Raw genomic sequence first — 16711 nt, 5'->3', positions numbered from 1 at the left:
AAGTCTCCAGGGCTGTCATTCCGTTATGGCAATGGGCGTTTAATTTCCGACACGCACTGTACGCGGTAGACCAATCACACAGGACTGCGCCATCTGACCAATCACAGAAGTGAGGGCTCACGGAAAGGAGGAGTTTAGAGACTGATTATTTGAACTGCTTCGCACGAGTCGTTTACGAATCATTTAGAAATGAGGTTAAATTAAATCTATTTTGTGAGAAAACTAAAGTGTTTTTTGACCTTGCATGCATGTAAACCTGTTTTAGGAGACTCATAAAACAATATTAGCAACCTTATAAATGGCATAATAGGGGCACTTTAATAGGAAGCCTGTGCAGTGTAGACAGAACTAGGCATATATATATTAGTGCTGGGCGGTAAGACCAAAAATGTATATCACTGGATTTTTCTAAATTATACCGGTTTCACGGTGTATGACGGTATTTTTTTTTCATGCATGACCAGGTGTTAACCACATTTTCTACTGACAGAGAGAGGAAAAACTGCAGTAGATTGACTTAGAATGCCCTATTTTACTGTCATGATGAGAGAATATTGTAGAAAAATTCCACTAAATAGTGACTAAATACGACCCATTAATAGCCTACATGTTATCCAGGAGTCACTCTCATTTATAATCGTGACATCATCTGATAAAATCAACTGGTTTTGGCTACATTACTTTTTTGTCTCATGCAGCACACTCCCAGATAGCACAGGTATGTCGCGGGGACGTCTGTGCGATGTGTGCGTTTGCATCTGGGATGCGTATTTTTAAGGGCGTTTGCTCATCTGGATTACGTCGCATAGACGTCCTTTCCCGACGTTCCAAGGACATCTGGTGGACGTATTATAGACGTTAAATATTAGAATGTTACGTCTATGAGACATCTGATTTACATAGCATAGACGTCGTTCATAATTAGACGTTTTAGACGTTCCTTCATATTTACTGCTATTGATAACAGCTGCAGTTACACTGATTATACATGCGTCTACACATATATGATAAATATGATCACTAAACCCGAGTATTTTCCACTCAGAATGAAAGAACACAACAGCTGTTGAATGATTTGTATCATTTTATTAACAGTGAATGAAAATAAGCAGTCATTTGTGTTAGTATTATTATTATTAGTTTAATCCTGAAACAAACAAACAACAAAAAGCAAATTGATTTAAGACGGCGTTCTTCCTGGGTCCAAGCGGAGATAATCCTTAACATGTTTTTCAGCCTCTGCTTCAGTTGGTGAGGGAAGCACGGGATTCTTCAGAGCTGCTCCTGTATGTTAAAAAGGTAAAACTAGAGTAAATTTAACAAATACAACTTTTTTCACTTATTGGTTACTTAAATCCGCAAAATATGTTTTATTTAACTGGGTTCTTATGAATTTGCATAAAAAATGTTCTTTAGTAAAGCCATAATGTCTCTGTGTCAGTATCAATTAAAGGATCTCGAATTAGTCATATTTTTCGTGCTTGTATACATAAAGTGCACGCCGACCCAAACAAATCCATGCATTAACTGCGCAAAATCACGTAAAATAAGACATTTATTTCGTCTCATACGTCTATTTAATTGTTCATATGATCCCAAGGGCCGAGTTTCTACCTGATTTATAATTAATATAGAGAATTGATGTGCAGTTAATGCTTGCCAACTGTTTTTAATGTCAGTCAGCGTTTTAGTATGTAATATAAGATACTTCATGTATGTGCTTTCAAATTGACTGGTCGCTGTTCATTTCCAGTGGTGCTGAAATTCTGCTTCAGTCATAAAACCTTTAAACTTCGCTATGCTATTGTCTCTCATGTAATCGGTTTCAGGTTATTTTACTGTGACTCTCAACACTAAAACATTAGTGGGGAGACAGCCTGAGTCGAATATTAATAATTGTATATTAAGTCTACTTCGAAAACTGGGCTGGTCAGATTCAAGGAATTGACTCTTTTGGAGTCGACTCCTCATCGCTACTGCGCACGTGCTTCCAAAGATCATCACATCGCACGGGGAAGACATCGCCGCGGGAAAACTGATTCAACCTGATTCATTGTCATTAATATGTGTGGTGGTATAATATATATTTGATTTTATATAAATTAAATCAAACAGATAAAGCATTACCTTAATTTTGACAAATAGGTGTTTTTGTGGTTTAATCAAGTTGCGGTAACAGCATATTTTGTTGTTCATCAACAGTTCTCGGTCACTTAGCCTAATTGTGTAAATGTTAAAACAAAAGTTTCCATTTCTAAAATACTTTTGTGTGTATGAAACAACATTTTACACTGTATAGACGGCATATATCTGCTGGTAGGCACATGCATCATAATATATGAAGATATTATGTAGGCCTAAGTCTGTATGAAAAGCTCACGAGGAGTAGTCATGCTTTATGGAGCTGTATCAACAGTTATTGCATAAAATCTTTGCATGCACAGGTAACACTTTACAATATGGTGTCATTTGTTAACATTAGTTAATGCATTAGTGAACAATGAACACTATCACTATTTATTAATCTTAGTTATTGTTTGTTAATAAAACTACAGGCGTTCATTGTTTGGTCATGTTAATTCACAGTGCATTATCCAATGTTAACGAACAACTTATGATTTTAATGCATTAATAAATGCTGAAATGAACATTAACTAAGATCAATAAATGAAGAAGTATTGTTAATTCTTAGTTCACGTTAACTAATGTAGTTAACTAATGTTAACTAATGAACCTTAATGTAAAGTGTTACCGTACACTGGAACACATTTTGGACGTACCTATTAAGAGTGCTCCTATGTTTGTCTTCCTGATCCCTCTCTTTTCTCCTCTTCCACACCAGTTCAATTGTTTGGCTACAGGACCAAAAACCTTGGAGCATATTCTCCATATGGTTTTCTTCAGTGTGTGTCCTCCGCTGATGGATAACCTGTTCACCTAAAAAATAAAAGGTGATTTCAAAACATTACAGACAAGCACAAACATTATGGCCCTGTTTCACAGACAGGGACAGAGCTGGGTAGTTAGCAATGAAATCCATTACATTACACATTAATCATGTAATGTAACTACTTTTAGAATTATTTTCAATTATTTTTGACCTAACTTGTCTATCACATTGATTTAAATAGGATAATCAAAGTACCATATGGACATAAACATACAAATATGAAGTAAATATATTTTAGCTGTAGTTATTAACAGCATGAAGTGCATTATATTACACCAAGGTTTCCCAAACTGGTGTTTATGAAGGAACTGCAGGGGGCTTATGAGTTTAATGAAAAGCTAATAATGATTTAAATCACAATTTATATATATATATATATATATATGTATATATTTTTTAAATGTTAAAAATAAAGCATTTTAAAATCAATAAAAAAAACTTACTAAAATAAAAATCTATATTTTATTTGTTTACCTGCATTTCATGTGACCATAACCAATGTCAGAGAACCAATGAACATACAAAAGTGATGCTTAATTATTAAAATATTTCAAGTAAATATATTAGGTGAAAGAGGATCAAATGACAAACATTTTTTTTGAATTTGTGCATTTTACTGTTTGAAAGACAAACGCCTTCCAAAGACATAGAAATACATGGTTAAACAACCTACAGGGTAATGATTCAAATAAAAATGTATGTGTTCATCATCTGTACATGCAATGTTCTTAATGATTTTTGTAAATCCAGTGGTCAAACGCTGTGTTGCCCTCTGACTAATGACTGATCTCTGTGTGAATGTCAACAAAACCGGAAGCCTTTCTGATTGTATATTAGCAGCAGGCTATTTTTAAAAGATGAAAAAGAGGAATTGGGGGAAATTAAATTCTGAATAATCTATTGTTATTATGTAAATAATCATGTAATCCATAAAAAAAGTTACTGTAGTCTGATTACGAGTATTTTAAAATGTAATTGAATCTAATTACAAGTACTTAATTTTTGGAATCTGATTACGTAATTCAGATTACAGTTACTACCCAGGGGTGCGTTTCTCGAACAACGACGTAACTCGCTGATTAACCACCATAGTATGATACATCATTTTGGAAACAAACTATATAGTCACAACTGTTTCCCGAACACGGTCGCATCTCCATCGTTTGAACCATGTTAGTTCAACAACATAGGACCATTGTTAATGACGTCACATGCATGTGGTGGAGGGATAACTTATGCTATTTAACTGATTAGAGATCTTTAAGATGCTGCTGTATTGAACATGGCACCTACTGACTAATTTACTATTTTTTGTTCTCTGTCATTTTGCTTTATTTGATGTTTGATTCATCGCGAGTTCCCTCTTACGTCATAAGGGTTCCCTTAAGCATTTATGTACATGCGCACTTTACAAAATTAAAATGCATTTTATATTTAGATTGAATGGAATATACAGACAGTACTGCATGTTAGCTTGCTTGTTGTGCCCTAGAGCATGTTTAATTAAGCCCATATGTCTTACAAACAAGAAACTATGCCTCTAACCACAGGTTGAGAACTGTAGTTCCAACCACGTAAGTTTGTGACGCTGATTGCAAACGTTCATTTGAACTATGGTTTCGGGAAACACCGAAACTATGCTGGTAACGACGGAACTTGTGACCATACTAGTTGGCTAACGATGCTTTTGGGAAACGCACCCCAGCTCTGGACAGGGATTAGTTTAAATCAGGACTATAGGTCTTAGTTTTGCTTTTATAAATATGCTGTGTGCATCTTGAGACAAAACAATGGCACTGACGTATTGTAAGGTATGTCATTGCAAGTTATTTTCAGTTAAGACAGCTCACACATACATTTTAGTCTGAGACTAGCCTTAAGCCTTGTCTGTGAAACCGGGTATATAATAGACATTATTTGCTTCACTACAACTGTTAAACATACAAATGTCAATGATTTTTTACCATCTTTTGCATCATTGCTTTTTCTGATAATTGTATTTCCAGTTTTTCTAGTTCCTCCATGGTTTTGAGAGGAAAGACATCATCCTCACTGTCCACCACCAGCAGCACTGGAGCATTGGAACGGCTGTTAGCTGCAAGGGACTGGACCACTGAAGTTAGATGATTGTAAAACATTAATTAAAATCTTTTACTTTCTTTTCACCAGCTATTAACACTTGCTCAGATGACCAGTTTGTTTGAACTTCAAGAGGCAGGTTCTTCCCTCTCATGGCCTTTAGAACACCATCATGTCTTTTCATAATTCCATTGAAAATCTACACATGAAAAGAATAAATAAAAATGTCACAAACTGAACATTGAAATAGGCTTTAATACGGGTGTGTGACTCATTTATAAAATAAAATAACTGACTGATAAAAAGATAATCATGATTGTGAAACGAGTTAATATCTACAATTCTTCAATTCAGCACTGCATTAAATTCCATAGGAAACAGACATTCAAGACAAGGGTACTGTAAATATGAAATGGAAGTTGCAATAGTCTTCATCCCTACTCTGATGTATAAAATATACTTTCACAGTTTTTTATCCTTCTTAGAGTCATGATTTTTCTTTGTAAAGAAGGTTTTCCTCTCCTTTAATGCCCTGTACTTCATGAAAAAATCCACTGAACTTTCCTCTGTTGTTCCTGCTTTAAAAACATTGCCATAGAAATCTCTCACATTATACTCTACGGTTCACCAAGCAAATAAATACAGTAACGTTAACAGCCTCGCTATGTAACTTACCTGCACTGGGGCTGGGCTCATTTCCATCAGGAACTTTGTCTTTGAGAAATTTGATGCTTTTTCCACATGTGCTGCAAAAAGAAGGGAAGTTTTCGAGCGTAGCCCCACAAGATGGACAATACATTGCAAACTGGAATAAGATAAGGGAGCAAGCAGCATTCAAAACAGGTTCAGACTGCCTGGCAGTCAACATGCGCACAATTGCCTGTTTCTACAGACCAACTGCCCCCTAGTGGTCGGGAGCATTTCTGTTGTGTTGTGAGCTTATGTTTGCTTTTTTTTAATGTCGTTGTGTTGTGCACTATTGGGCCACCGTACATCCTGGAGTTGAAGATAGGGCGTTTCTGATAAAGACGTTATTGCATTTTTTATCTAATACATAAACTCCATTTAAATGCAAGTGTAGGAAAATTGTTGTTTACACAGCCATAACATAAATGTGCTTTAAACAAAGTTTTTAAACTGACAGGGATACTTTTAATCACTTTATTATAATTTCTTAGTGAGATTGTGGCACCTTTTAAAAACACAAAATCAGGAAAAGAAAGAAGGTCTCCCTGAGCACTGAATAAATCAAAAACAAAATATTTTGATTCACCCATTCAATGAAAAAGTGATTTTTCATTGAATGAAATGAGTCCAAAGGAAGCGCCAAGTCCCCCTTTCATGTTCGTAGAGAACTCAATAGAGTCAAAATACATTTTCAGTTCAATTTTGAATCTTAAAAAAAAGAGGTTTGCTTTTAGAAAATTTACATTTATGAATATGATATTTAGCTAACAGGAAAATAAGGTTTATAAAATAAGAATCATTTCTTTTTTCACATTCATGAAAGCCAAAATTTACATTTCTATAAGTAAACTCAAAATTAGGATTCACATAACATTTGATAAAGTCAAGAATGTCACACCAAAATGATGTTGTGTGAGAGCAATTCCAGAATAAATGTAGAGATGTTTCATTGTTTTCTAAACAGAAAGAACAGCTGGTATTAATATCATTCTTAAGTCTTTTAAGAGAGCACTTATCCGGGTAAATTCTATGAATCAACTTAAATGCAATTTCTCTCATTTTGTTAGTAATGAAATATTTATGAGGTAATGACCAAACTTTCTTCCAGGGAATATCACTTACTAAACCATTCCAATCGAATAGAAGCTCCATTTGCTTTTTCTGAATACAACTCATCTACAGGTGCATCTCAATAAAGTAGAATGTTGTGAAAAAGTTCATTTTTTCCTGTAAGTTATTTCAAAAAGTGAAACTTTCATATATTTTAGATTTGTTGCATGTAAAGTAAAACATTTCAAAAGTTTTTTTGTTTTCATTTTGATGATTAGAGCTTACAGCTCATGAAAGTCAAACATCAGTATCTCAAAACATTAGAATATTTACATTTGAGTTTCAATTAATGACCATCTCTACAGTATAAATTCCGGGTATCTCTTGTTCTTTGAAACCACAATAATGGGGAAGACTGCTGACTTGGCAATGATCCAGAAGATGAACATTGACACCCTCCATAAAGAGGGTAAGTCACAGAGGGTCATTACTGAAAGGGGTGGCTGTTCACAGAGTGCTGTATCAAAGCATATTAAATGCAAAGTTGACTGGAAGGAAGAATTTGGGTAGGCAAAGGTGCACAAGCAACAGGGATGACTGCAAACTTGAGAATACCGTCAAGCAAAGCTGATTCAATCACTTGTGAGAGCTTCACAAGGAGTGGACTGAAGCTGGAGTCAGTGCATCAAGAGTCTCCACGCTCAGACGTCTTCAGGAAAAGGGCTACCAAGCCACTTCTGAACCAGAGACAACGTCAGAAGCGTCTCACCTGGGCTGTGGAGAAAAAGAACTGGACTGTTGCTCAGTGGTCCAAAGTCCTCTTTTCAGATGAAAGTAAATTTTGCATTTCATTTGGAAATCAAGGTCCCAGAGTCTGGAGGAAGAGTGGAGAGGCACAGAATCCATGTTGCTTGAAGTCCAGTGTGAAGTTTCCACAGTCAGTGATGATTTGGGCTGCCATGTCATCTGCTGGTGTTGGTCCACTGTGTTTTCTGAAGTCCACAGTCAACGCAGCCATCTACCAGGAGATTTTAGAGCACTTCATGCTTCCTTCTGCTGACAAGCTTTATGGAGATGCTGATTTCATTTTCCAGCAGGACTTGGCACCTGCACACACTGCCAAAGGTACCAAAAGCTGGTTCAATGACCATGGTGTTACTGTGCTTGATTGGCCAGCAAACTCACCTGACCTGAACCCCTGAGGAAGATGAGAGACACCAGACCCAACAATGCAGATGACCTGAAGGCCGCTATCAAAGCAACCTGGGCTTCCACACCACCTCAGCAGTGCCACAAACTGATCACCTCCATGCCACGCCGAATTGAGGCAGTAATTAAAGCAAAAGGAGCTCCTACCAAGTATTGAGTACATATACAGTAAATTAACCTACTTTCCAGAAGGCCAACAATTCACTAAAAATGTTTCTTATGAAGTATTCTAATTTGTTGAGATATTGAATTGGTGGGCTTTTGTTAAATGTGAGCCTAAATCATCACAATTAAAAGAACCAAAGACTTAAACTACTCCAGTCTGTGTGCATTTAATTTATTTAATACACAAGTTTCACAATTTGAGTTGAATTACTGAAATAAATGAACTTTTCCATGACATTCTAATTTATTGAGATGCATCTGTAGTTGAGATCGCAGTGACTGTAATTTTGCTGAATTTTCTGGTGATTGTTGTGTGTTTATTACCAACGAGTTTATTTCTCCAATCAATTCCCTTTGTTACTGTTTTTCCTCACTGATAAAAATGTACCTGTATCAATTGGTATTTGTTTAACCTTAAATTTAAACCATTCCCATTTATTTAAGTTAGACATATCTAATTTACCAATCTCCTCAATGAGAGCCAACACTTGTTGGTAAAATCTATCATTCTTTAACAAGTCATTATTAAACTTCCAAATATTAGGAGAAATGTTAGGTTTCTTAAGGACTGATAAAGACCATACAGTGGTGCTGCTGTAATTTTACATTCAGAGACTATTTTACATAGTTAACAAGAAATAAGTTAATAATGTAATCTTGAACATTGTCCATTTCCTGAGGGGTTAAACCATGTATACTGAATGCTGTTTGGGTTGGATACCGTCCAGTAATCAACCACATTTACTGTTTTAAAGAAATTAAATATAGTATTATTATACACAGAATGTGAAGCTCTTTGAGGTCTCCTGTCTAGCCACGAATCAGGGACAATCACCACTTATTTTCTGCATTATTCTTTTTTTTTCCATTCATTAACCAATTTTCCAAGTTTCTCAAACATTTCTCTATTAGCCACTTTGTTATTATAATCATAAATACAGAGTAATATGTAACATTTGTCATGTATTTCTACTACTATCATTAGCCAATGACCTTCTGTATCCCCTTCATGAAGAATTACAGAACCTTCAAATCTGTTAAATAATACCACCACTCCAGCCGAATGCGAAGATCCATTCGCAAACAAGGCTAAATCACCCCACTGAACTTAAAATATTTCATCATTTAAAGCAGAATGAGTCTCTTGTAAGAAAACACAGTTTGCTTTTTGTTCCTTGAAAAAAAAAAAGCTTTCTGCTTAACACTGTTTTTTTTTTAACCCCCTAGCATTCAAAGATAGAAAAGAAATGGACATAAATGAAATTAACGTATAACTGTCTCAGCTCTTAGCACACACTCAACTTTAAACGCAGGAGTGAACATGTTGTCCTTAATTACTCTACAAAACCATAACAATTAGAACATACAGTTCTAACCTTAGGTAAACCTCTTTCCTGCTTTTTTTTCAGATTATTTCCATCTGATTTGATTGCGGCAACCTTGAATACTTTTTAACGTGAGTCTACGTGTTACCTTGTGATCATCAGTTGCAGGTCAACTCTGAGTCCATCAATAAGTACAATAAGTGCATAGCCTTCTTTTAGGAACATAGAAACTTCCCGTTTTTCCTGGCTTCTTGCACTTTTGGCCACAACTTAGCACGATCTTCCTTTGAAAAGTCTTCTTTGAAATGAATGTTCATCTCTTTACACACTCTTGCCTCTCTTGATTTTTTCCACACTTCATCACGCACAGTCCACATCGCAAACTGAATGATCACTGGCCTGGGTAACTTGTTGGTAGCACCGTTGTTTCTTCTTGCTAACCGATGCACTGTATCCACCGACTGCCGGAGCTTCTCCACTGACCACGGAACCACCCGGGTAAGAATTCCGATCACTGTTTCTCTTGTGTCTTCTTTTTCCTTTTCTGGAAGACCGACCAGTCTGAGATCCCATCTTCGACCAGAAAAGATAGAAATTGATTTTCACGATCTTTTAGACCAGGGGCTGCACGTTACCAGAGTAAGGAGGACAAGAAGAGACAAAAAGAGGAACGACGCAAGAGGGCCAAAAGCATAACTGGAAGATCAGAAGATCTGTGTTAAGTTAAAAGAGATTCTGAAGTTGATGAGAAAGCAAGAATCTTTAAACAAAAGAATAATGAAGAATATGAGAGAGATGATTAATCTGAGTAGGTTTTCTACTGAATTGAAAATGTTAACAAATGATTTAGAGGTAATGGAACTTCAAACTCTTGTTGCAGAAGTATAAACGTTAAGATGTTATGTTTCCAGTATGTGCTGTATATGGAGAGCATACACTTGTTAAATACACTTGCAGGATGGACCTTCTAGTCAAGACCAAGTCATGAGGTGTTATTCATGTTTGCTATGTGTGTGTATGTATATGTGTGAAATGATGAGCTACATTTCTCCATAGTTTAAAATAATAATGGGTATGTTTTGCTATGTAGAAAAATGGAGAAGTTATTTTGTATTTGAACTGTTAACCCTGCCATGAGTGATATCTGAGTGAAAGGTCATGATCTCTGCCAGCTGGAGGAACTGAAACCAACCCAGACAGGGAGAGACAGGCGACACATGCAGGAGAAATGCAGCTGGATGGAGGACTATAAAACGCTGAAGGCGACGATGGATGGGGCCAGTGGCCCGCAAATGCCAGCAAGTTGCGTGGTGAAGACATCTCGTTTGTTATTTGCTCATGAGTAACTGTATTTTTTTAATAAAACGAAGCCATTGTATTGGTGATTCGTTAAGCTTTTAAATCAGTCTCAGAGTAATTAATCCTTAAATAACTAGTTATCAGAACCTACAGAAATCCTTAACATCGAGTTTCAAGTGGTCAGAACTTGACTGAATTAGCACGGACACCGGGAACAGAGGGGTGAAGCTACATCTAATATCCATTCATCGGAGAGGTGAGTATAGAAGGGTCTATTATGAGCCTGTCTTGAGAAGTAGGGATATGATTATTGGGTTTTAATTCCCTGTACCGGTATAAAAATACTACAACCAGATAAACACACGTGCGTCTCATCTGTCCCGGTAACATCCAGACAAGAGTCAGTCACCTCTGTGATGTATCTGATCAATACTGTATTTACATGTTGAGGCAGTTTCTTATGTGTTACTCGCTTTTTATCCAACACAAATCTTCCTCAGTTTATCAACAGTACTAATGGACAATTAAAAGAGATAACTCACGTTTAGTAACTTGATAACACTTTAGAATAGGGAACACATTCACTATTAACTATGACTTTTCCCTCAACACATTCCTAATTTGCTGCTTATTATAGAGATAATTTACATTTAGTAACTTCATGTGTTTATATTTACATTACTCACTTTCATGTAAAGCAGTGTTGACAACAGTGAACTCTACATAATAACAAATACATCACTCGGTGTGTTCATGTTGTGAATGTACTCATATGCAATTCTTTTAGAAAATTTTTCTGTCTCATATTAAATAGACACTTAGTAATCGTCTTTAAGATGTATATGGTTTATGTAAATGCACTCTGGTGACGTACGTGTGCCACGGGAGCTCCCCTTTTCGCGTTACATAATAAAACGTGTTTTTACCGCAAAGTCATAAATAAACTGCACTGTTTAACACTGTTTATATAAAACAGTTTGCTCACAGTAGCTCAACAAACGTGATTTTAACACGGGAACCGTGTTTTGGTTTGTAATGCTCACATTTGTAAACAGCCTCGTTGCTGTTCTCCATCATGTTCAATGATGACGTATCCTCTCCCTTCAGAATCTGGGATGAAGCAGTAGGACATCCGGGGATTTCTCGCATACTCTTTTATGAGCATTGAGGTTTGGAACGTACTTCTTTCTTCACATACTCTTTTTCCCTACTATACAGTAGGTATATAGTACGTACGTCCGAATCTCGTGCACTCGCCTACTAATTCTCGCCTACTCTTTTATGAATACTTATGATTCAAACATACTTATTCGCTCACCTATACTGCTTTTTTGCCTACTATATAGTAGGGAAGTATGCGATTTTGAACGCAGCGAGTCAATCACTCAGTGGGTTGAATGAACGATTCAATGCATCCCTCATTAAGACAGGGACTTTATGCCACCTACTGGTGGTTTAGTTTCATATTTATTTATCCTAAACAAGTTCAGTGGAACGAAATGTCGTGCCTCCCAGGACCACGGTGCTACATAAATACAGACATACAACAGTGAAGTAAAAAACACTATATACCTATACACAACTAACCTACTGACAGATTTGAACTATAAGTATACTATATAAGTATTTACCCTATACAAACTAAAAACAGATGAGACTTCATTACTGCAGATAATGAATCAAGTAAGTATATCTTGTTATAAGCTTTGTTTATTCTTAATTTAGTTTTACCATTCCTGCGGCTTTCACACCCGGCAGTTCTTGCTATATGTGCTCGGGAGGTGAATTAATCGTGTCATAATTTATCTATGAATGCATTCTGATATCGGAATGTTATCGCGTGCGTGGACCAAGAAATTTGACTGCTGAATCTACAATATTTTATTTTTAACTAAACGATTTAAATATTTAATGTATATAATCGATATTACAAGCACCAGTAATATTCAATATATCAGCCACCTCTAGAAATAATGTTGTTGTGTTTTTTTTTGTTTTTGCATTTGAAGAGCGAGATGTTCCATTACTGGTTGTGTTTGTAGTATGTAATATTTTTGTACTTATCTGGAGTTATTCATTTTGCAGGATCAGTGCAGATGTGTTACAGGAGATACAGTGTGGAAACACAGACCAGTACTGAAGGGTTAATGTTAGAAGTCTTTAATGAATTGTTGCCCAGTCAGCTCACCCTGATCACACATGACAAGCTAAAAGTGCTATATTAACTCACTATCCCAATGGATTTTAAATGTTTTGAATCTTTTCCATTTGCAAGTAATATATTCCCACCTGTGCTTTTCCAAATACTTCTCTAATCATCATGTATTTCACAGGTAACAAACCAAAGGATGAGGACAGCAGCTTTGCTGTGTCAGTCGTGGGGGAAAAAAGGAACATTCTTCATGAAGATGTGCGAGAGAAGGCAAGGCAAGGTGAGGGAAAAAAAATTACCTTTCTTCATTTTCATAGATTTTGGGATATTTATCTGTATTTGGGTAATTGATAAAGTTACATTTTATTCCCTGTGAAGTAGGAATAAAAAAATAGTAAAAATGTTATTTATTTTTAAAGCCGTGTCAGTGAAGATGGTGTGATCAGGACATCTGGTGTTTGTGGGAACTCTGAAGGAACATCTCCCAGCATTCTACCATGATGTTGCCCTGATGAAGGTAATTCACCTCTTAGGGGATGCAGATGTGGTCAAAAGTTTACATACACCTTGCAGAATAAACTGCTTCATCAGAGCAGAAATTGCTTATTTTTAATGATTCTACCCTCTTACTGCTTAAATTATTAACATTTTGCAGATACTGCAAGGTGTATATAAACTTTGGACTGCAACTGTGTCTATTGCTTTCACTCAACTGAACCATTTGTAATTACAGGATATGTTTTAAAACAATCATTGTTCTTTCTTTCCTCAAGGAATTTTTTTCTGACTTTCCAGCCTCTTTGGAACATTTGTTTACAGAGACTGTGGAGAGATGGTGTGCAGCGTCATGACAAATTTACTGCCGATGGAGAGCTTCTGGGACACTGTCAAACAGCATTTCCCAGGAGGTTCATTTGGAGTTCTTTTTTATTTTATTATCAATTAATTAAATCAAACTTGCATTCACTAATTCTGGAGTAAGATTAATGTTTAATGTTGGTGCTAGTAAAGGTTTGACAATTTATGGCCTGGTTTCACAGACAGGGCTTAGACTCAAAGTTCAATAAAGAAATTTAAGTCATTTTCATTAACATGCCTTAGAAAAAAACATTACTGGTGTGCATCTTGAGACAAAACAAAGGCACTGATATTTTTAAAGATCAGTCAGTTCAAGTTTCTTTCAGTCGAAACAGCTCAGAATGACCTTTTAGTCTGGGGCTGGTCTTAAACCTTGTCTGTGAAACCGAGGGTACCATTAACACAGTTTGGTAATGTTTTATAATAAGGTCTCATTTGTTATACATGGAATGATCATTTTCTTGAATTTTGTTTTTTTTTATTAAATGTGTGTGTTTGTTTATTAGTAATCCTATACGATATGGAGACCAAATGACTCCACAAGGATAGTAATACCAGTACATTTTGACCTTGTGGACATTTTTAGGTCTCCAATGAGGAAACAGGCTTTTACATCATACAGAATGATATTTTCTAAGATGGCGAGACTAGGTACTTTTCTAAGTATGTAAGTGATTTTGTATTGACTCTAATTTAAAGTGTTGTATAGTGTTGGGTTTTTATTGTGCATCAGCAAAAAGCTTTTTTTTGTATTTGTTTTAGAGACTGTTTTGTCAATAAATGTAGAGGGTTTTCCGTTTTGTGTTTGTGTTGATTGTAATTAGGTAATTAAGAGTTTTTTTTAAATACAATTTTAAATTGCCTATACTAAATTTCATCTTCATTGCCAGAGATTTATGACATTTAAGTACACTGAAATGACATTTAAGTATGTTTTAGTTCACATTAATTGCTTATTCAGAAGTACAAATTTACCATATTTCGAAGTACATATAAAATATACTAAAGTCCCACTTAAGTGGTTCAAAAATTTCACTCAAAAGTTAAACTAATTGCATTTAATGTCATTTTAAACTTATATATTTGAAATCACTTACAAATAACATGCATTTAGGTGGTCAACAATATTACATTTAATTCACGCTTAAGTGTATTGTTAACTTACATTAAAGTATAATTTAGTTAACATTAATTGCTTGTCAGTACATTAATAGTACACTTTTAACATTTTAAAGACACTAGAAGCAATTATGAAAGTACATATAAAGATGTACTAAAAAGTCCCACTTAAGTGGTTTAAAAAAATCACTCAAAAGTTCAACTTATTGCATTTAATATCACTTTAAAATGTGATACATTTGAAGTTAATTACAAATGTATTTAAACGTCGAAAATAACATTTAATTTGCACTTATGTGTGTTCTTTTAAAGTATATCATTTCTGGAATAAGTACACATTATTAAAGTATATTTAAGTGCACTTCTTTTTCACAAGGGTTAATAAACAATAACATGCTTTTTGTATGATCCCTATGAGGCACCACGTAGGATTTAAATCAAACTTCGCTTATCAATACATACATAAAACACGTGCATATACACCTATAAATTACTCACATATACATGTATACAATTGGATGTTCAATATATATATGAAATACACGTGCACACTAATATGAAATCCATACCAATACATATTATGTTAGTAATGAATGCATATACACTTGTGAATAACTTGTGTATACATATAAACTTGACGCATGAATACACCTGTAGACTCTCGCTAATACATACAAACACGATCCATGCATATACACCCACAACAACACACGCACATACAAATAAACTCGCAGCATGCAGACACACCTATAAACACTCGCATATAAATATAAACTCGCTGCATGCAGACACACCTATAAACACTCGCATATAAATATAAACTCGCTGCATGCAGACAGCGAGCAGAGCATCACCAGGGATGAAACCCAGCGTCTGGTGATGTCTATGCGTTCCAGACTTCAGGCTATAATTGACTGCAAAGGATTTGCAACCAAGTATTAAAAAGTGAAAGTTTGATTTATGATTATTATTCTGTCCCATTACTTTTGGTCCCTTAACAAGTGGGAGGCACATATGCAAACTGTTGTAATTCCTACACCGTTCACCTGATTTGGATGTAAATACCCTCAAATTAAAGCTGACAGTCTGCAGTTAAAGCACATCTTGTTCGTTTCATTTGAAATCCATTGTGGTGGTGTATAGAGCCAAAAATGTTAGAATTGTGTCGATGCCCCAATATTTATGGACCTGACTGTACATATAAACTCGCTGCATGCAGACACACCTATAAACACTCGCACATACATATAAACTTGATACGCGCATATACACCTATAAACACTCGCATATACATATAAACTCGATACGCGCATATACACCTATAAACACTCGCACATACATTTAAACTTGATGCACGCATATACACCTATAAACACTCGCACATACATTTAAACTTGATGCACGCATATACACCTATAAACACTCGCATATACATATAAACTTGATACGCGCATATACACCTATAAACACTCGCACATACATATAAACTTGATACGCGCATATACACCTATAAACACTCGCATATACATATAAACTCGATACGCGCATATACACCTATAAACACTCGCACATACATTTAAACTTGATGCACGCATATACACCTATAAACACTCGCATATACATATAAACTCGATACGCGCATATACACCTATAAACACTCGCACATACATTTAAACTTGATGCGCGCATATACCCCTATAAACACTCGCATATACATATAAACTCGATACGCGCATATACACCTATAAACACTCGCACATACATATAAACTTGATACGCGCATATACACCTATAAACACTCGCACATACATATAAACT

The 16711-nt window shown here is 35.5% G+C and overlaps 1 protein-coding gene across 1 annotated transcript; it reads right to left on the bottom strand.

Annotated features, from left to right (window-relative positions):
• Window positions 1-1068: 1068 nt before the first annotated feature.
• On the bottom strand, window positions 1069-5881 carry LOC306864062 (uncharacterized protein). The gene is made up of 4 exons (XM_079407764.1): window positions 5705-5881; window positions 4915-5228; window positions 2781-2937; window positions 1069-1284 (listed from the first exon to the last, which is right to left on the bottom strand). Exons 2-4 carry the CDS (start codon window positions 5086-5088, stop codon window positions 1181-1183), a joined length of 435 nt encoding a protein of 144 aa, XP_079263890.1. The 5' UTR covers window positions 5089-5228; window positions 5705-5881; the 3' UTR covers window positions 1069-1180.
• Between the last annotated feature and the right edge of the window lie 10830 nt (window positions 5882-16711).

Source organism: Barbus barbus, assembly GCF_936440315.1.
Source record: "Barbus barbus genome assembly, chromosome: 4".
Classification (NCBI taxonomy): Eukaryota; Metazoa; Chordata; class Actinopteri; order Cypriniformes; family Cyprinidae; genus Barbus; species Barbus barbus.
Note: the sequence above shows the minus strand (reverse complement) of the source record. Positions and strands in the feature narration are given on the sequence as shown.

Excerpts from the sequence above, each read along its gene's own strand:
- LOC306864062 (XM_079407764.1), bottom strand. The coding sequence starts at position 5,088 with ATGTTTTACAATCATCTAACTTCAGTGGTCCAGTCCCTTGCAGCTAAC. Across the intron at positions 2,938-4,914 it reads AAGCAATGATGCAAAAGATG|GTGAACAGGTTATCCATCAG; the intron begins GTAAAAAATCAT and ends TTTATTTTTTAG. Across the intron at positions 1,285-2,780 it reads CATAGGAGCACTCTTAATAG|GAGCAGCTCTGAAGAATCCC; the intron begins GTACGTCCAAAA and ends TTTAACATACAG.